The sequence below is a fragment of the Parasteatoda tepidariorum genome, chromosome 2 (assembly GCF_043381705.1).
Source record: "Parasteatoda tepidariorum isolate YZ-2023 chromosome 2, CAS_Ptep_4.0, whole genome shotgun sequence".
NCBI lineage: Eukaryota > Metazoa > Arthropoda > Arachnida > Araneae > Theridiidae > Parasteatoda > Parasteatoda tepidariorum.
The window spans coordinates 54,778,443-54,800,461 of record NC_092205.1 but is presented as its reverse complement, the minus strand read 5'-3'; the positions used below and the strand labels follow the sequence as shown (position 1 = coordinate 54,800,461).

The window sequence follows — 22,019 nt, the reverse complement described above, 5'->3', positions numbered from 1 at the left end:
GCACACAAAGAAACAAAATAAAGGAGGAGCCTCTATCTGCGTATGACGACAAATCCGGGCATGGGTGTCCATGCAATTTTAATCCTGATAATGTGAACTAATTCCCCTAGGCGTTTGTTTTAATACTTATGCAACCGCTTGCTATATATAACATTTTTAAACTTGGACATTTCGACAAATAACAGGCAGAAAATTATAATTTAAAAAACTTAGCTTGGAAAGAGAAACCGATTGCAGATTTGAAATCAGTGGTAAAAAAAGTATCCAAGATCTTTTGAAAATCAGATGCAACAGAAAACGTAATAAGAGTATTATTGTTAAGTACGTACAGTCGAACTCGTTTATAACGAGCACAAAGGGACCGTAACATGTGCTCGTTAAATCCGAGTGCTCGTAATAAACGGGTCCTTAAGGCAGACGTGCAACCAGAAGAGGGGGGAGGGGAGGCTTGGGAAGTCAAATGATTGAGTTAACTTAAAATTTAATTAATACTTACTTACTTTAATTACATTGATTAATTTAATTAATTATTTATCTTAATTTAGTGACAACTAACCCCTCCCCCCAAACCAGCAAAAAATTTCTAGTTGCGCTACAGTCTTAAAGGAAAGGAAATATAAACGGAAAGAAAAATAAAGGAAAAGATTCTTACCAAAACATTTATTTTTCTCATTAATCTACATATTTAAAATAGTTTGTCAGCTTACTTTTAACTCGCGCATTTCATATCATTTTGAAAAAAAGATAAGACAGAAAGACTAGAAAGATGAGAAAAAAGATTGCCAGACAGAAAAATATTGCTCGCTAAAACCGGGTCTTGCTCGTTAAAAGCGACTTCTGTTCCATAGACTTAACATTGATCCAACCAAATATTCTCGTTTCCCTCGTTAAATCAGAGTTCTCGTTAAATCCGAGCTCGTTATAAACGAGTTCGACTGTACTATATTTTGATATTAATTGTCCGTCTTTGGTAGAAGAATAAGAAATATCAATATCAAAGTGAATTAAAAAAGTAAATAAATTGAGGCCGAAAACATAACCTAAGAGGAAATTAATAAAATTAAAGGTAATGCGATGTTTAAGAATGTGGCAATCGTGTAACACAATAACTCAAAAAGATATAAATTACTAAAATTTGAAGGAAAAGAATGAAAGAGAACTTGAAGAAAGAAAGAGAGAAATTCCTTCGATATAGCCATAAGTCATTTCTGAGAAAAAGGACAGCAGCCATCCTAAAGCAAGTTCGAAAATGCAGTCGCTCAAAAAAGAGAGTTCAATCATGGAAGGAATTTCTGAGGACATACTTCCAGACATTACGATATCCAATTAACATTTAGGAAGCAGAAATGATAAGAAACTGAATGCTAAGATTGTCTTAGTCAACCCCAAAGCACAAAATGAAGGAAGGAAATCACCTCACAAAATTTAGGATTTTGAGAAAGATAGACTCATAAACCATGTTTCACTGACAATCTCAACCAAAAGATATCGAATGCGAGGATAGAGGGACTTTTCTCACCCAGAGGAAACATATAGCCAGGCAGATGATGAAATAATCGCCGATAGCAAGAAGAGCATAGAAAACCTTTTTCCAAAACCCTTTCTCAAAAAAGAAGTAAAATTTTGAGAGACAAAAAATAATATTAATTTATATTTGCGTTCAAATTAAGAAAAACCACTTGAAAATTTTGCATGAAATAAAAATGTCGCAAAACTAATGCGCAAACAAAAGTCTTAAGAATTACAATTAGATGAAAAGATTTGGTATATAGCCCATCGACCATTTTAGCCAACATAGCGCCGTAGTCCTTTCGGTATCGTTAAAATTTATTTTTATATAGTAATTGATTATAAGAAAATGGACGAAATACAAATCTACTTCTTTTCAAAATTGAGATAATACTTAAATTTGAACCATTCCCAAATTTAGTATCAAAATTGATGAAATTGGTCTACTAGATAATACGTAAGTACCGAATATTATCTTATTTTTTGCATGTAATATTTGTATTTTGTAAATTTCTCTATAATCAATTACTATATTACAATAAATTTGAAATGTACCAAAATGACTTTGGCGCAATGTTGGCGAAAGTGGTTGAAAGGATAAAAATACGTAAGTTCCGATTTTTTTCTTATCTATAAATGAGGTAAAACGAAAGAAATTAACTGTACTCAGCATTCGGCACTTAAAAGGATGCTTTTGATCGTAATCACCGCGTAATAATCAGGACTAACCATTACTTAGCTATTTTTGATGACTTTGCACATAATATATCCGTAAATATTTTCCGTTTCTGTAACGAAAAGTAATCTATCACATCTTCAGCTAGCAAAATATAGTGGACCTTGAATCGATTGGATAGTTATCGATATAATTTATAAGGGACATTGACCCTAGCACAGTTACGTGTATATTAATAATGTCATGGATGGTGAGAGTTTAGCTTCCGTGTTATTTAAGCTGGAAAAGTTAATTCAATCGATTAATTGAAATAATAATTGAAATCTTAAAATCAATCCTTTTATAAATTATTCTTTTTAATGTGTATAGGCATATTTTATGTGTTTCGGCATTATTTGTTAGGCATTTTTAAAACCTCATTCTTAACCCTTCTGAATTAATGCCATCATTTTAAATTAGTGACTTAGATCATACAAAAATTAGCTATAGAAGTGTCAGTAATAAGCTTCGTAATAAAATTACATAATTTAACTTTTATTGACAGAATTTGAAAGTCAATGTACTTGAAAAATTTCCTGAACATACCTTAGCCTTTTTTCAGAACAGAAATCTTAGATTCAATTAATCTTTAGCATTAAAGCTACTTGAAAAATATTTTTCAAAACTTAGATATTCAGTTTCCAATACTATTCAGTTTTCAATTATTCAGTATTCAGGTATTCAGTATTCCAGATATATCCAGATATTCATGATATTCATTTTCCAATACTATTTTTAATGCTATTTAGTTTTTGTTGAACGTGTAAAAAAATCACAATATTATTTTTGACGGCAGTGGTCTTTAATTAACTGCAACAGAAAATGCTGCTGGTATTACGATAATAAGTTTTTTAGGGTACCTCCTTTCCTCTATGATATTGAAAAGTATTCAAACAAAATATTTATGAAATGGTTCCAACATAAAATTAGTGTCTTTTTTTTCATAAATAAAATAAAAGCACATATAGAAGAAAATATTTTCGGAAAAAAAATGTTTTTAACAATTTAATTTTTATTTTAAAAAATCCAGTTTTATTTATCTATTTGGAAACTACTCCGTTGTGCGCTATGGTAATAATATTTTTAGGGCAGCCCTCATTCACCCAAAAGGACTGAGTATTCAATAAAATATATTCATAGAATGACTTCAATGTAAATATGAGGGATATTTTTATTTATAAAATGGAAGCAGCAGAAAATATTCACGGTGAAGAAAATGTTTTTACCATTTTCAGTATTTTTTTTAAAAAGAAAACCTATTTTATTTTTCTACTACTTCGTTTATTGGGTCTGTAAAAAATTGCCTAACTATTATTAGTCGCCATTGATGTTTAGGCAATTTTAATTTATGTAATAGGCAGTACTGGTACTATTTAAATGTTCCATGAATATATTTTTCAGTATTATTCCCTTTTGAATAGCCGAAAAAATTAATTGCGACTGTACATAAGCTAATATATTAAATGTCTCTTACTACGATACCAATAGTACCTATCTTCACGGCACCACAGAGACCAAAAATAATTTTGTGATTTTTCATGACTCCGAAACAGGATAGTATTGTTTACTTTATTATCAAAACGCTATTTCCGTTATTTTAGTGTTGTTTGACCTCTAAGTAAATAAAATAACAGAAAAATATATAAAAGGTATATATAAAAGGTAAAAAATATTTCATATTTTTTAAAAATATATGTTTTATCTAAAACTTATCTAATCATTTAAATGTTGTAAAATGAATGTTTATTTAAAGTTTCTTACAACGAATTAAAAAAAAACATTAATGGCGTTGATTGCATGTTATTAGGTGTACTAACAAATTGATGCGTTCAAATCTCAGACAATTAATGGCTACTGAAATGGGTACAACAATGTTTAAAAGTCCTGTTCAAAATATCACCAAACTATTACTGCCGCCATCGATGCGTAGATAATTCTAGTACTAGACACTACTAGTATTGTTAAAAGATTTTTAATAAATATATTTTTCGGGTATTATTATCTTTCAGGGAAGCCATAAAAAACCTATTACCACAGCACTTATTACCACAATACCAGTCATACCTACTGTTATAATTAATTATACACCAGGGATTTAATTAAACACCAATTTTTGTGATTTTTTTCGTAGTTCTCGAACGGATTAGTACATATTTTATTATTTAAAATATAAAGTGACAAAATTCAGAGCAGTTGCATTGTACTATTGATACTGTATGCGATATTAGTAATTTTTACTTAATGTCTGGAGTTAAACAGTATGTCTCACATAATAATTATTGTTACGATAAAGTAAAGATTAAATTTCTAGTTTGATTTCTATTTTTTCAAACATGTTACGCCGCAATCTCTTTTTTTACTCTATAGATTCAATACTTAAAACTTCTGAAGGCCTTTCTTTTCAGTTTTGTAAGTGAATCACTATTTTAGTAAAAGTTTAAAACATTTACAAAGCCCTGAAACCAATACCGATAAACTTAAAATCCCCAAATCAAGTTCCTATTAAATTCCAAGATAGGAAGAGTAAAAATTCTCAAAGCTATATGCATTTTTCTTAAAATTTTTAATCATAATTCAAAAATATCAAAATGTAATACAAATGTAAATGTTTTACCTTTATTATCACTCTCATTTTATCCATCGTAACAACATAATAATTCGACAAAATAAATTATTTAATATTTCTTATCGAAATGACGATCAAGCTCACTTTTCTAAGATAATATCAGGTAAATTAAAATTACCACCAGGGGTTGATAGATCCCACTGATCCACAACATGATTTTTACCTACATTTCATGTAAGTCTTAAGTAAGGCAAAAATAATGAATTAGTTGAATTTCTTTCTTTTCTCAATTTTAAAAGTTTTCATTTCCTTTCAATTCGTTTTTTATAGTTAATGAAAAAATCAGATTAAAATGAGACCCAATTCGTGAGTTTTTATTGGATAAGTAATTCAAATGACGTGATCCAGTTTTTTCCTTAAATTTCAAGAATTCCTTGTTTTCATCAGTGGAAATAAAACAAAAATCATAAATAGAACATATTTAAATCTAGTTTTTTCCTTAAATTTCAAGAATTCTTTTGTTTTTATCAGTGGAAATAAAATAGAAATCAAAAAATAGAATACATTTAAATCCAATTTTTTCCTTAAATTTCAAGAATGTTTTTGTTTTCATCAGTGGAATTAAAGCAAAACTCAGAAGCAGAATATATTTAAGTAAATAACCCCAAGAAACTGAAGCGGTAATATATTAATCAATAAAAATACTTATTTTTCTTCAAAAATATAGAGGTTGGAAATAATAGTCGGCATGTTTCAAGCGTTCAAAAATAGACGCACATTTTCAAAACTTGCCAGACGTCTGGAGCTGTGTTTTATTAAACTATATATTCTGCTTTTATGAATCATATTAGGCTGTTCAACCTATCATTGGTATCAACAGAAGTAGCTGTCACTGAAAGAGGATTTTAAACCCTTAAAATATCTTCGATAAAACAGAATTCTACCATTGGCATAAGACCAAGGTAAATTTTTCAGTCATTTATTTTAAAATATTTTTATAGTTCTTATATGGGATTCGAGTTTATCCTATAAGGATGTCATTGAAAACTTTTAATTTTTATGCACGGAAAATACTAGTTTCAGGAATTCTCTGACGCTCACATATGTTACCAAAGCTAGCTTTTAAGTTTTCCACTGACGTAGTATAATTGGATCTTGTTTGTGGAAAACTTTCCACAATCTCCCGAATACGAAATCAAGAAACATGGGCTTGAATCAAATATTGAATCTTGTTTTTCAGTGCTATGTCGCCATCTTTATCAATATGCTCTAACTGATTCCAAAAGAGCAACCAGTATTTACTATTTCATGAAAATTGTTTTGATTGAGAAATGTTCTTTTACCGATAGTTTCAGATAATAGTAAATTTTCACTTTTACTGCGGTAGATTGTGCCCGAATTTTCGCAAACTGCAGTTCATATTATTTGTGTTTTTCTCTTTCTAACTGCAATATTTTTCCTTAATCTTTTCAATCTTTCTTTTTATTTTTGTTTCCATTCCTGTTCTTCTTCCTCATCCCCTTTCTTCCGTTTCCGTTCTGCGACAGTCGTAATTAATACAGCTATGAAGTAGGTATCATCTTTTTTATATTCATAGCTGTTACGAATTGAATTCTGTAAGTCCGAAATTGCCCCCTCTGCTGATTCAACAGTACAAACCAGCAACAAATCATCCAGAACTGAAACCAGCAACAAATCATCTTTCTTAAAATCTTTAACAAAATAAATAGTTTTGACATGGACGCGAAAATCTGCAAAATCTAATCAAGCTAAATTAAACTTACGCCAAACAAATGTAAAATTCAATCGAGCTAATACAATACATAGACACCCAATCAAGCGTTAAAACATAACAGTTTTTTTATAAGGAAACAAAATCATGGAAGAAACACTGATTTTGAAATAAATTTACTAAAGTATAAGGGCAATCGAAGTGGCGAAATCACAATGATTCCAGTCATTGCCTGCTTTACTGTGATGTGCTGAGTGATTAAATGGTAAAAGAAAGTGGTAAAACGGTGAAGTTCCGTTTCACAGTTGGATATGACTTCACAAGAGCCTCGTCCAACAATAAGTCCGAAAACTTTAGAAAATAATTTTTATAAAACTCACTTCTGAAATGTTCAATAATCATTTCTGATGCAGAGGTTAAAAACTTTTCTTTCGTAAAAAACATGTACAAAATTTAGAATAAAAAAGAAATCATGTTAAAGAGACGCAAGAAAACAATGGAAATAAACAAACTTTGGATTGCCAGATGCGAATAGTATGATTGTAAGTAAGGAAAATCACCTGTGCCTTGCCAGGTTTTTTTAAACTTGCTGAATATTCAAATCTGTCAACTATCCGCCCACTTCAGGGACGATCTCGTCAACGGTGGTGACTCCCAGTCGTCACCAAGCCAGTCATGGTGACTTGAATCACCTCAATTACGGTACCCCAAAAACAGTCGCTGGGGTGACTCGATCGAGTGCCATCGCAATTCATGTTTATTAACACCTGATAAAATAAATGATAAACTCTTCAGGTTATCATTTTTAACAGTTATATTTTTCGTTAAATAATGGACACTGTAGTTAGATTGTGGTTGAGTTGTGTCTTGCTAAATGAACTGTAAAATGGGACATAATCAGTTTATCTGGTGGCGTCATCTATCGTGAGAGACTGGAAATACTAGACTTTTTGAGTTATACAGTTCTGTAGTGCTGCTAACTATGGCTGCAAGACATTTTAATGCTCCAAAGTCATCCTTTGGGGAGGGCAGGTATAGAAGATCTTCATGTCTAGAATTAATCAAAGAAATATTGTGGAGTCAACCCCGGGATTAGAACTTCCGTTCATTCGGTCATGACGTTGACAGATTAAACCTCTCGGCTACAGTATATACCCAGCTGTAAGAAACTAAGTGTCTTTATATAGTGGGTGTAGTTGGGGAGGATAAAATTCTGGTTGTTCAACCGTTTCAGTTGAAAACTGTGAAAAAATTATTTTTCTTACAGTTAACATTTTGAACACAATCTTTTTATGGTTATTTAACTTTATTGGTTGAATATGGTAAAAAAACAGTTAATGAACTTATTATTTAACCATTGTTTCTGTAATAGTGTGTATCGTCGTAGATTCAATTCAATATTTTAATTATTTTTCAAAACATTTTTGTTGCTTAGGTAAGATTGCATCCTCGGATTTTACTATCGCAACGTCAATAAAACAGAAAGTTTATTTGGTATAAAAAATTACTAATATCTAGCACGGAATTTAACTTTTTAATTACTATTTTTAATTCAAATAACATCTTATAAAAATGCATTTCAGTCTGAAATATCTTTGCACCAAATATAAATATAAAATAATTAATATTCATATTTATAAGAAACTAGGTTTCCTAACAATATGTGGGTAAAATTATTATGTTTCATTGTTCTTTACATGATGATGTAGTTGTCCTATACATAATAATTTGAATTTTTTTGCTCAATATCCTTACTTAATAAGCATGCTAAAAATGCTAAAAATATTCTCAAAATCCGAAAAAATAATAATAATAATAAATAAATAAATNATTGTTCTTTACATGATGATGTAGTTGTCCTATACATAATAATTTGAATTTTTTTGCTCAATATCGTTACATAATAAGCATGCTAAAAATGCTAATAAAATATAATAATAATAAATAAATAAACCATATTTTTAAAGTTTTATAAGCTTACTTCGAAGTTTTTATTACAAAATATTAAAATTTAAAATTAACATGTTTTAATTCAATTTCTTCCAATTTAGATATTTAATTCACTCTAGAACATAAACTAAAAATAATTTACTTTCTAAATAAAAAAAATATTTTTTTATTAGAAATATCCAGATTTTAATTTTTTTCGCAGTTATAATTAAGGGATTGAGAAAAAAAAATCTATTTTTAAAACCACATACTATTATTATTTTTTAAATGTGCGTAAATTAAAGTTAAAACCAAAATTTCTAATTCGTCAAGGAAAACTAAATGAAATACCTAAAATATAAATCTTTCTAGTTTTAATACTTTTAATTGTTTGAGATATATCGTTTAAATTCGTGTTGAACAATTGAAAAAATATGTTCAAATATTCATTCAGCAAAAAACCTTGAAATTTATAGCATCACTTGAAATTAAATAAGGAAAAAAAATACAACAAAATTCTGTTTTGATTTCGTGTTTCCTGTCTTGATACAATTTTTCAAACACTTATGTGATTTTTATTTAAAATAGTAAAAAGAAATTAAATTTTTAATTACAATACTTGATTCTCAATTTTGTATTTAAAACTGTCTAATTGAAGAATAATACTCACGTCAAAATCAATGTAAGGACCTAGGCGAATATTTTCCCGGCTACTTCCGCATGAACTACTATCGTCTCTGAAAAACACTCCATCATTATCATGTCCCGTCAATCGCTTTTGGTTATCAAACTGTTTTCTCATACCAGTTCTTTTTAAATTTATAATCAAAAGTTAAAGCGCTCTGCTCTCTTCTTTTGTTGATGTTATTGGAAACTCCGGAATAATACTCAGTTAATAGTTGAAAATTTGTATTTTTACCTAAATTTGCATTTACATCGTAAAACAAGGTTTACTTGGAAAGATAAACACGTGTTGGTGATTTATTTTTGCCCTAAAAAGCCTGAAAATTTACACTCTAAGCTTTGTTTATCACTTCATCTTACTCCGTAATAGTTCCTGAAATACCTAGTATTTTGCTTTTTGTGCGCAAGCGCGAATATGAGTTCCCCCGAAAATGGGGGGTGTGAAGGGGTGTTACATGTTGAATTCTAGACTGACCTGCCATCTACAGGGCGATTTATAATTAAACTTCAGGAAAGAGATCGAATTTGATGACGTCACGTAGGTATTTGGAGAAAACGTTGGGTCCCGTTTCATATTGATTTTCGTTACTTTTTTCTTTTTCTTTGATGCTTTTTATTTTGGATTGTCGTGATTTTGACTGAAATAAATTGACACAACGGAAGCCGGAAATTATATCACGAAAGTTGAGTTCCATTTTGACGAAATGATTGCCATGATTGTTAAATTGACTTTCATTATTCAACATTACCCGATGATTCGTAAAGTTGTTATTAATCTTATTTTCAAACCAATGACAATACTTTTAAAGTACCTGGACACAAGATATAGGCTTAATTGTTTTAAATAAATAATCAATTTCATTTGTAAGCTTTTACTTGCGGAAGTTTTACAGGATACACGCGCTTTATGATATAGACTTGAGTTTTTATTGAATGAACAAGTTTTTAAACTTTTCATTACATAAATCAGACGTACGTAATTGAAAATTTATTAAATAAAAAGTGTTTCTAAAAATAATTTAATTTAAGTAATAGTATTGCTTTAAACTGTCAAAATCTGTTAAGAACACGCCTGCTTGTGGATGAAAAGTAAAGTAATCCTTTAATTTTATAATTTATTACATTTAATTTGTATCGATAAATTTTCTGTTTTAATACTTTATAATAAATATATAAAAACCGTAGATTATTGATTTGGAATATATTATAATTCCAAAGTAAAACTTGTAATAAAAATATAATACGTTTCTTTAAGCGAATTGATGTATTTTGTTCGATGATTTTCACTAAATTATAAGCGCGATGGAATTAAAAATGAATTTCAATAAGGAAACATACAATTATAAAATGTAACAACAAAAAAAACTATCAAAACTTCCTGTATGATAAACAACGTTCCACACTGTAAAAAATCCCTGACAAAATAATGGTAAAAAGTACCAGTACTTAATACCATGAAATCTATTTTCACTGTAAAAGTTCACGGTGAAAAAAAACTTATACTTCGTAATTTTTATTGTCAGTCAGTTTTACTGCCATTTGATCAGGAATTTTTTTAACAGCGCATAAAGATATAAAAGTAGTGGAAATGCGTGTTCTTGATAGGAGATGAAATTAGTTTAACCGTTCTGTAAAACTGTTTTCTTACAACCTGGCTCTCTCGGCGGAAAAGAAAACAAATACACCTCTCAGATGAGATACAAATAGATTATTGACGTCTTTTAGAAGCACTTTGAAAAGACCTCACTGAAGCTTTCTAAACATTACTGTATCTTTCATATTTAATTACGTAATTTGATTGTATACTTATATGTGATCATTTTTAAATAGAATTTGCAAGAGTTTCTGATATTTAATTTAACGTTCATTAGAGTGAAAGAAAGCTAAAAAAATCCCATGGGCCTGACAAATTTTGACGAAAATGAAACAAACGTCAATATTTCAATACATTTATGAACATACTACATAATATTTTTAAAGGGAATAAGAAAGTATGAGAATTCTTAAATCTCAGATATTTAAACATAAAACCCTTGACGCAAAATTTTTATTTAAACCTATTTTTCATTCCTTTTTCATGATTGTATACTAATTTAGGTCAAAATAAATTAAAAATACTATAGATAGCATTTTAATAATTTATGGGTAATCAATACAGCATGAAATTTCGGTATCTTTTCCTTCATTAAAGGTGAAATCTTCCAAAGAATATTTTTTTTCAAAATTTGCACTTATTTGTAGTCATCTAGATCTAAGAGAAACAGTAATTCATTTTTGAAACTGAATGAAAAAAAGTTTCACTCTGATTTTTGGATTTTATATTTTAGTACAAATATAATTCCGATAAACTTGCAGATTTTTCTAGAAACTATATATTTTTTATAATTAAAAAATAAAAAAATATTTTTTTTTGTAATTAGAGCCGCAGAAGAAAAAAATATTTGAAAGGGAAACCATTTTCCCATCTGCGTCAAATAACTAAAATCTTAAAAAAGAAAAAATTCCACAAATGAAAATATAAATACTTATTTATATTTGCGAGATATTAGGATATTAGAGTAAATTTTAAAAGTAATATTGTTTTCCTTTTAAATTTATTTTGGCATGGTTGACTTATTTATAATACGATTAGTTTAAACTCATATTTTTAACAGAAAAATTTTTCGAAATTCTAATGTTAATATTTTTAGGGTAATAAATTTGGATAAGGAATTTATGTACTAGTATTAGGTGAGAAAAAGTATTACTTATATGGAACACATAAGTAAGTATATTAAAATGAATTTAGAAATCGTGAAGCAAATAAAAACTTTTAGATGTTTGCAAATTATTAAATATTTAAATTTGGTTAAAAAATAGAAAGAATAACTAAATATCTATTTTAATGTTTTCTTTTTAGTTAAATATTAAAATCAAACTCGCATGGTTCTTGTAGTTGCTTTCTCTCTCAGATTTATTTGAAAACTTTGATCTTTTTTAAATGAGATGAATTTATTTTTCTTAATTCTTTTTTTTTAAATTGGAAACATATATTTACACAGTACACAGATTTGTAGAAATCAAATTTCAAAATAAATCTAGTTTGAAAACATTCATATATGTTAATACATAAATAGTACATCAACTATGTCTCGCATCAGTTATGGTTATTAATAAGGGATGATTAAACAAGTATTATAAGATGTGAAATAATTAGAAACTTACATTGTGATTTGATTCATGCAATACATTTGAAATATTTGTTAGTTACCAGTTAGCTATCAATTATCAGCTATAAAGATACCAGATAGAAATCCTGAAAATTCGAGTTAAAAGGAAAATAATGAAATGTTATCAAAACATAGTAGAAAGCCTACAAAATAGGGCTTTTGTTTTTGTAAAGAAATATGAAACATTTTAATACTAAATGTTTTTTTTTAAAAAAGTGCCTGTGCATATTAAATTTAGGCAAAGCACTTGATGATTTTTTTCAACAGAGCAATTTACAGGTTTTCAGTTTGACCTTTTTATAGATTGATTTTAATCATAAATGGCTCCCAGATTGGCTATATAATCAGGCATTTACTTTCTATAAATGTATACAAACTAATATATTTGACGTTATAACTACATAGGCACATAAAAAATTTGGCGAGTTGATCAGGTCAGTTTCAGATTTACATATTTATAAAACGCTTATTGCCATTGTAAATTATTCAGAATAATATAATTTAAAGATATAATAATTGTATCTAGATTTACTTTTCGTAAAAGCTAATGTAAACCAATTGATTTCATGTGTCATTAAAGCAGTGATTTATTTTAAGCTATGTAAAATTGTCTTAAGGTTGACTTCAATAGCTTGTTTATAAATTTTAAATTTGTTAATTTATAAACATTTTCTACAAGTGTAAATGTCGAATAACTTTTAACTTTAGTACTTTATAACTCATTTTCTACAAATTTAAATTAAATAATAGTTTTGTTTCAGGTTATATCTCATGAATAAATTTATCAGATAAGGATAAGCTTATTTGATAGATTTATTCAATTACTTTAAACTATACGGTATGTTTGGATATCGAATACTTTAGATTTAGAGATTGGTTATGGCAAAACAATGAAGACGAAAATTCGAGGTCTGTCTTGTTTTTATGTTTCATAGGATACAATACAGATGATCTTTGCTGAACTAACTTTAAAATGTAAAATTAACTTTATTTTAATGGTGGAAATTTCCTGAAATCAATAATTGAGACATAAAAACATTAAAGTTAAATAACTCTCCAATATTTGTGAATGTTCTTTTGAAATTTTTTCAGCAAATCCGGATGTCTTTTACGACTAAAACTTCTTAAAAAAAGAATTGATTACTGCATATTTTTTCCTTTGATGCTTTTAATCAGGCTGTAAGAATTAAAAAAAAAAGATTTAAAGAAAAATCTAACTTTCCATTTATACTTTTCCAAGTCTGAGAGTTTTTCAAGCTAATTGTAAGCAACTGATACATTTTTTACTTACCATATTTTAGCATGTTTCTATACTTTTATCCAACATTTTGATCAAAAATTAATTTCATCATTTTTTAGAATTTTTATAATTTTTCCGAAATCTGTAATAATTTTAAGGATTATTTATAAAGATGTCTGATTTTACTCGAAAAATTTTCTAATAATGATATTTACAACTTTCCTTGTATATCAAAATATTCACTAAAATATAAATAAAATTAAAACTAATAAATTCAACCACACCACACAAATTTAATACAATAAAGTGTCATTTATTATTTATTTCAATATTTTTTTATATACAATTTTTTGTTATTTGCTTTTCATAGCTTTGCTTATTTTTATAATTATTAATAAAATTGTAACAAGGGCAACAAGTTTAATTAAACAAAACGTCCTGGTCTTGGATAAGGTAGCATATAATTTGATTCAAAAGTGAGCATGTGTTTTTGTAATTTCTTGGCAGGAATTAGAACAGCTGATTTTAATAAGTTAGTTTCAGAGGGAGTTTGAAAATCGCTAGGCTCGCTACTTGGTTTCTGTAACTGTTGAACTTCTTCGTCTGAAAGGTTTAGATCGTTATCTTCTGACATTCCATGAAGCAGCAGTTCTTTATTTTCATCTTCAAGGAGGCTCAGCAAAGAATTACTTGATTTGCCTACTCTCATCTGAGGAATCATAAAAGAAGAAGATGATTTACCTACTCTCATTTGAGGAATCATAAAAGAAGATGATTTACCTACTCTCGCTTGAGGAATCATAAAAGAAGATGATTTACCTACTCTCAATTGAGGAATTACTGAAGTGAAGGAGGATGCACGACCTAATCTAGGATATGGTAAAACTGAAGAGGAAGACCTTCCAAGTCTAGGATATGGAAAAACAGAGAAAGAAGACCTTCCGGGTCTTGGATATGGTAAAATATTGGACCTACCAAAACGAGCTTGGGGTAACAAAGTTTCTGATCTCCCTGGTCTAGGATACGGTAAAATATTATTTTTGCTGACTGAACGGCCATATCTTGGTAAAGGTAACATACTGTCTGAAGCAGCTTTACCAAACCTTGCATTTGGTATAAGATATTGTTTATCTGATTCTGATCGACCAGGCCTAGGATAAGGTACAAGGAAAGTGGCCACAGCTTGTTCTTTATCAGCGATATCCTCGTCAGAAACATATTCTTTGTCTTTAGTCTGTAAGTTTACATTTGGTGGTAAAGGTTTAGTACCGAAAAACCGCTTTCCAGGTCGTGGGTAAGGAATTAGAAACAATTGTGATTCTTCTGGTTGAAATAGTTCTCCTGTTAATTTATCGGTTTTTTGAGGACTTGATTTTAGAATCATGTTTACTTTTTCAATATCTTTATTTCCAATTAAGGATCTACCGAATCTGGGTTGAGGTAATATGTAGGTTTGACGTTTAACAGTTTCACCATCAGACCTACCTGGTCTCGGATAAGGTAAAATTCCTGGTTTAGTGCTTTTATCATACTTGAAATATTTCCCAATGCCATTTGAAGATCTGCCTGGTCGATAGTTAGGTAAAATATACAATGATTGCTCTGTTTTAGATAACTTATTACGCTGAGTTGAACGACCATATCTAATCTGGGGGATCATTGAGTCCGTTGTTCGCTTAACTCTTGTTGAAGTGTTTTGATTAAATTTAGATGCATCTTTCTCTGATAAATTTATATTCCGTTTACCTAACCTCGGATAAGGTATGACTGTTCCATTGCTATCTGCTTGACGTTCGGTAATTGAATCAAATTTAAATTCGTCATCACCTGGCGAAATGACTTCCTCATATGTAATTGAATTTTCCTTATCTGTTTCTTCCGATAAATATTCGGAGTCACTAAATTCTTCTTCATCGTCTAACACAGGTGTGCTAACTTCATTCATTTCATTTTGTATTTTAGGTAAATATGGCATTAACCAAGAATCGGGATATGGCATTATTAAATTTGGATCAACTTTTGATCTACCAGGTCGAGGGAATGGTATGATGGCATTTCTTTCAGATATTCTTTCTGAAGTAATTTCTGAATTTTCGTCACTCAAGTAAGGGAATTTGTTTATTGTTTCTGATTCTTTTCCATCTTCATAAGACATCGATGATAGATCAACTTCTTGCGTTGCTCTAGATTTTCTTGCCAGTAATTTTTCATTGGTTTCAAAATTTTTCTGATTAGCAGATTTATTTGGCATATTATGAATGGAGCCTTTAAGATAAGCAGATGATTGTACATTCTTAGGAACACTATCAACAGCAGAAACATCTGAAATATATTTATTTTAATTAGTTTAAATAAGATTAAAGTAATAAATAATTTAAAAATTTGTGACTGGACTCATGATGATAGGATAAATTGCTAATAAAATCAAATAAATTTCGAACATTGATGGCTATAAATATGATCTGTATAAAAAGCCCACCAAATCGCTCACATCATGAACTATAAATCTTTGACAACTATTCGAAATATGATATTACAGTCCCATGCAATTCCTGATAATAACGGCGTAGTATTTTCTCAGAGCCTCTGTCAGTATACCCTAAGTCTTATTTAAGGTATCTAACATGATTGCCTAAATCACCCTAAATGTTCTTCTCATTAACATTCACAAATAATCTTTTCGTACCAAAACAATGCTTTTCAGATTTTCTGTTAAATTTTTTCCCATAACCCTTATCATTTACGATTTATGAGAGACAACACAACACAGTTGGGCTACAGTTTAATGGATTGCATTTTTCGATTACAGTAATCATGATTAAAAGATATAGTTTTCATTACAACTGCAATCATGATTACAACAATTAACTACAGTAATCAATTACTTGTTATCGTAATTACAACAATCGCTTACAGTAATCAATTAACTTGCAATAGTGACTAGAACCTTAATCGTAATTACAATAGTCTATTACGTCAATCAATAACTTGCAATCATGATTACTACTCACCATCATTCTGTTTACAGCTGTAATCGTGATTATAATAACTGATTACAGTAATAAATTACCTGTATCTTGATTATAATTCATCTTTATTTTGATTACAACTGTAATCGTGATTCCGAATAATTGCGATTCCAAGTAAGCAAAACAAAAATGGTTACCGGTAATCATGATTACAGTAATCAAACAACTAATCACGTGTATTCGTGATCACAAGTAATTTATTACTGTAATTGATTATTATAATCATTGCAGTAGTAATCAATAATTATGCTTACTTGTAATCGCAATTACCTGTAATAGTGATTACAAGTAATTGGTTATATAGCAGTAATTATCTGTAATCAGTTACAGTTATAATCGATTACTGTAATCGTCGCTCAACTCTGCAACTCAATATGTTTCAGCTAATACACTGTAAAAAATGTCGGATCAAATTACGTTATAAAATCCTGGCTCTATGGATACTGGCTCTCGGACATCATTCAAAGAATTTGTTTTACAGTAAAATCTATTTTTACCGTGAAATATTTTACCGAAATTTTTACAGTAAAAATTTAGAGTGATTCAGTAATTTTACAGTAATTATAACTGCAAAAACTACGATATATTAGATTTTTTGTTCCGTAACATGTCCGATAAAAAAGATTTTTGCAGTAAAAGTTACTGGCACCCTGAGTGCTGGAACTTTTTACCGTAATTTGATCCGGAATTTTTAGACAGTATAGAAAATATCTGCTTTTCGAAATTCGGATACCATTTCATGACTGCAGCTGAAGCTACTTAAAATTTATTAATGTGCATCTAAACTTTTATTTGCATATTTTATAGTAAACTCTATCATAGATGTATCAAATAGAATCTACTCCTGTAGTTGTAAAACTGTAGAAGTATATGAACGTAATAGTTTAAATGCAAATAGTTTAAAAGTAAATAGTTTGAAAGCAAATTACACATTATTCAATATAGTTCTAATTTTATACTAATAAAATAATACAACATATTCTTCATGATTTATTCGCATTTTTCCTGAATTATTTTAAGCCCTTCGGAAAAAGTGAATTGAAAATTAAAATAATCAAAAATAATAAATTAAATGAAGCAAGTAGAAAGTATATAAAAGGAGGAGACATTTCAATTATTATTTAATAAAAAATACTGTTAAAATATTCTTCATAAAATGAAGGGAAAAAAACACTTTACGAAAAAGATGTTATTAAAGCGATATTTGAAAAAAATTAATTTCTAAAACGAAATTTTGTCTTAAATAATGTTATTTTATAATTTTCATCAAGACTTGCAAAAATTTATTTTAAAAGAAGTATATTCTTCTCTCATCATGCTATATACTCTTATACTATATACTGCTTATTTTTTAGAAACAATATTTTTTTTAAAAAAAGAGGAAGAATCCTCTTTTTTTTAAATTATTAAAAAACCTTTAATTCACAGAATAAAATTTATTACACATAATTTTAAAATGTTTAAGTTAATTCCATAAACTCTGCAATTGTTTAAGTAAATTCTACAAACTCTGCAATTGATCTATATATACATACCTTTTTTTAATAGTTAATTTTTTTAGATTTAAAAACAACTTTAAAATTTAGGTAAAGACAACAGTTAGTTTTTTTACAACGGTCAAAGCTACAAATATATTTAACTATCAACTATCTGAAATTATTTCAAATTTACATTCCATCTGATTTAATTATAATTTTTGATAGTAATATTTATAAAAACTATATAATTACTAATTAACTGCAAATATAAGTGCAATAAGTATGACAAAAATAATAAAATGATTTTAGCCGTCACATCTGCGGTATCTGACCCAAATAGAAAGAATACCACATCCCTTATAAGGCGGCGTTAGACCGGAATGGGTTAATATTTTATTTTAGTATTTTAAAATTTTCGAAACAAAGATGTCATACTTTCACCTTGTATTTTCAAAAGTGAAGCATGTATTTTATCTTTGACTGGCTTAAAATAATCTAACAAAGCATATTAATATTAATAAATTCACATAAAAAATAAAAATGTAGCATAAAATAAAAATTTCGATTTAATTTTTTGCTCCTAAAAATAGAAATACACTTTTTGTTTTTTTACTTAAAATTCTTCTCGTGTAAATACGATTATAATCTAGGAAATATATTTTTTATAAATACAATCATTGATTTTTGAACTTAAAATTTAAAAAAAATATGATCGTCTCAAATTTTTAAAAATATAGTTTAGACACAAGTTTTTAAATTTGATGTTAATATGTTTTTTTTTTTAATTCTATCTTACTGTATTAAGAATTATGAATTTAATTTAAAAAGCACCAAAAATATAATTAGCTTTATCGCATAATTATTATCAGATTTTTCATGTATTTTATTTTTATATATTTTAATATTATATATTTTATTTTTTTATATTTTATTTTTATTTATTTAAGTATTTTCTATTTTATTTTTATTTATATTTCCCATTTTTATTCTCAGATAAATATTATTCAAGATTTTATTACTTTGAAAATAAGAATACGTATTATAACAAACAATACTACAACTTAAAAAAACAATATTATATAAATGCAATAAATATAATCAATGCTAAAATTCATGTATCTTAATTATTTTATGCAAAAAAAATTTAAAAAAAGAAAACTACGTCAATGCATTAAATTGTCTCGATTATTGTATTAGGATAATTATCACTATAGACCGTAAACATTGCGAGTAGCTAACATGAGAACTCATAAACTATTGAATGATTTTAGAAGCACTTCTATTCATTAGTGTTTAAAGCAGTTGCCAAACTCCTCTTTACCAGAAATTCTCACTTTTTATTATCATTTAAATTGCATAACATTACATAAATAATGAATCAATACATCATTTAAGAAAAACATTTTCTTTAGTAATGCATGTATCTCAGCTATTCTTATGCACTCATATTTTCACAACATTCAAATACTAAAAAAGAATTAATGCCTTATAAGCCATCCTACAATATAAAATTAATCTAATTTTATTAATGTTTATAGTATTAATGAGATTCTTATCATGCTAATTTTCCTGTAATGAAAAAATTTTTAAAAATTTCTCCATCTGATGATCATTGATTTTTTTAAAAAGAATGTTTGTTAGTATAAAACAACAATTACCTTTAGTTATGAATAAGATGTAATTCAGCAAAACAATATATATTTGTAATTTTATGATGCATAATTACTAATAAATTATATTTCAATAAATAATTCAACAATAATTAAAACAACGAATAGCTTTAGTAATGAATAAAATATAATTTTAAATTGCACGTTTGAAATATTTCTCTAAAATAAGAACATAATAAGAACTTAAGAGCTTTTTTTTAATTCAGGGAACAGCATTTAAAACAAAAACACTTAAAATAAAACATCATTTAATATTTAATAATCTATAAAATATTACGATATTTTTGAATTTGTAATACTTCTTTAATGTCAAAACGTTTTAAGAACTCAATAATTCTAAAATACATAGCATGATTTTTTAAAGAAAAAGAAACTTATTATTTTTAAAACAATGAATAACTACATTTATATTTTAATCACTGTAAATTATAAAATTATTAAATTTGATAACTTACCGCTCATAAACTGTAAGCATAAGCAGACAACAATGTATAAGACCTCTAACTTTTTAAATCGGCCAACAGCTGCTCTTAGCTGAGCAACCATCCTTTGATTATTCTGCGTGTCCTCAGCCTTATGGATCTTGAATTCTGCAACTCCAGAATACTACAGTGAATTTGGTCTTCTTTTCTTTGCCCACGAGCTTTTATACCCAACGTTGAAAACTCTAAAGACGTTGACATATTGTAAAACTGGTCCTTACAATTATTTGATGAAAGCGTCCACGTACGATGCAGATTTACTAGTGTCAAAAAGCCTGTTGCTAATAAATACTGATTTCTGGTTCTTGGGTAAAAGGAATTTACTTCCAATCTTTCACCATCATCACCTAAGGGACCTGACATTAATGATAAACCAAGCCTATAAATAACGTAATAGATTGCGATTATTTTGTCTCAAAGTACACCTTATTTTAGCTTTATTTCTATTTTAAGAAGCCATTGATCACTTAAAGATAATCTTGCTGATGCCTCAGAACTAGAATTTAAGAGTGTAAAGTTTGGGAATATTCTACTTTCTGTTCTCTAAGTACTACTATATATAAGAAGAATTTTGGGTTCAGTTTAAGCTTAGAGCCACAAATGCTATACAATGTTTTTAGCAATACTTTTCCCAGAATTCGAATTGAAAACCTTCTTAATTTAAAAAAAAATTAACAAAAAATAACTCAAAAGGCACTGCTGTGAGTCGAGAAAAATGGTGAGAAATATTTTGTTAACTATATTTTAATGCATTTTGTCAGCAAATGCCTCATTTATGTTTTATATATTATTATATTTCTTATATTACATGTGCACTCGATATGTATTCCCTGAAATATTTCATTCAGATAACAAATGTTATATTTTTGAAACATAATGATAGCTGGAACAAGTTGACTGGAAAAGAAAAGCTTCAAAATAATATTTATAACTCCATTAGTAACAATTTTAAAAAAATTTGAAACCATTAGTAACTATTACATTTATTACACATAAAGCATCAATGTCTAGGAAATAAAGATTCAGAAATAGTAAAAGAGCAAAAAATTGTGTGGAAAATAATGTTGAATATTTTTTTTTCTACAAGTTAGTCATAAACTGGATTTTGTTCTTCATTATAAAACACACTCGTAATGCTTTTAATCTTTGCTCAACATCCCATTTCTGTGATTTCTAAACAAGCATCAAGAAAATTTTTTTAATAAATTTTAAACATTAATGAAATATTTCTAACACTTAAAATGAAGATTTCAACGTTAGTTAATGAAACCAAAAACGGAAATATATATGTTTAATGTGGTAAAAAAAATCTTTTAAGGTGGATTGAAATATTTTTATTCTTTGCCATGCTTTAAAATAATCGAATGGGTTTTTTTATGATACATAGCTTGTTCTATTTAATACATTTAGTTTTACCGCTATATGGGTAAATCTTTACTCTAGGGCTTAGCGACCATGAAATATGATATTTAGACACAAAAAATAGTAGCTAATGATAATTAGTGTAATATTTACTTTATAATATTACACTATTTTTTTATATTAGTATTAAAATAAGTTGCATCATTAAAAAAGTGCTTCATAACTCCATTGTCATCTCCCAGACAATTATATCCTTGAAATAAGGTAAATAACTTCCAACACGCATCACTAGTTGATGTACTTGAAAAGTTAACTTAATTGACAATGGCAAGCTATCGAAATAGTAAAATCTAAACGTAGTACAATCATTCACCCTGTTCTCAGTATCTTTTTTAATGAAATTTAAATAGGAAT

At 27.8% G+C, this 22,019-nt stretch overlaps 2 protein-coding genes across 3 annotated transcripts in view; both read right to left on the bottom strand.

Annotated features, from left to right (window-relative positions):
- LOC107454802 (sodium-dependent proline transporter-like) overlaps window positions 1-22,019 on the bottom strand; it is a 136,999-nt gene that overhangs the window by 100,004 nt on the left and 14,976 nt on the right. Inside the window, exon 1 of one of the 2 annotated variants that reach the window (XM_043042519.2) lies at window positions 9,122-9,602. The exons of the other annotated variant lie outside the window; for it this stretch is intronic. Within the exon in view, the coding sequence (XP_042898453.1) occupies window positions 9,122-9,253 (132 nt within the window). The 5' untranslated portion in view covers window positions 9,254-9,602. Of the gene's footprint in view, window positions 1-9,121; window positions 9,603-22,019 lie in introns of those variants that run through there. 2 annotated transcript variants of the gene reach the window in all.
- Window positions 13,883-20,381, bottom strand: LOC107454805 (uncharacterized). The gene is made up of 2 exons (XM_016072111.3): window positions 20,217-20,381; window positions 13,883-15,906 (listed from the first exon to the last, which is right to left on the bottom strand). Exons 1-2 carry the CDS (start codon window positions 20,305-20,307, stop codon window positions 14,009-14,011), a joined length of 1,989 nt encoding a protein of 662 aa, XP_015927597.2. The 5' UTR covers window positions 20,308-20,381; the 3' UTR covers window positions 13,883-14,008.

Bases quoted from the DNA above. Each gene is read 5' to 3' on its own strand.
- LOC107454805 (XM_016072111.3), bottom strand. From the start codon at position 20,307: ATGGTTGCTCAGCTAAGAGCAGCTGTTGGCCGATTTAAAAAGTTAGAG. The intron at 15,907-20,216 runs GTAAGTTATCAA...AATATATTTCAG, and splicing joins ATGCTTACAGTTTATGAGCG to ATGTTTCTGCTGTTGATAGT.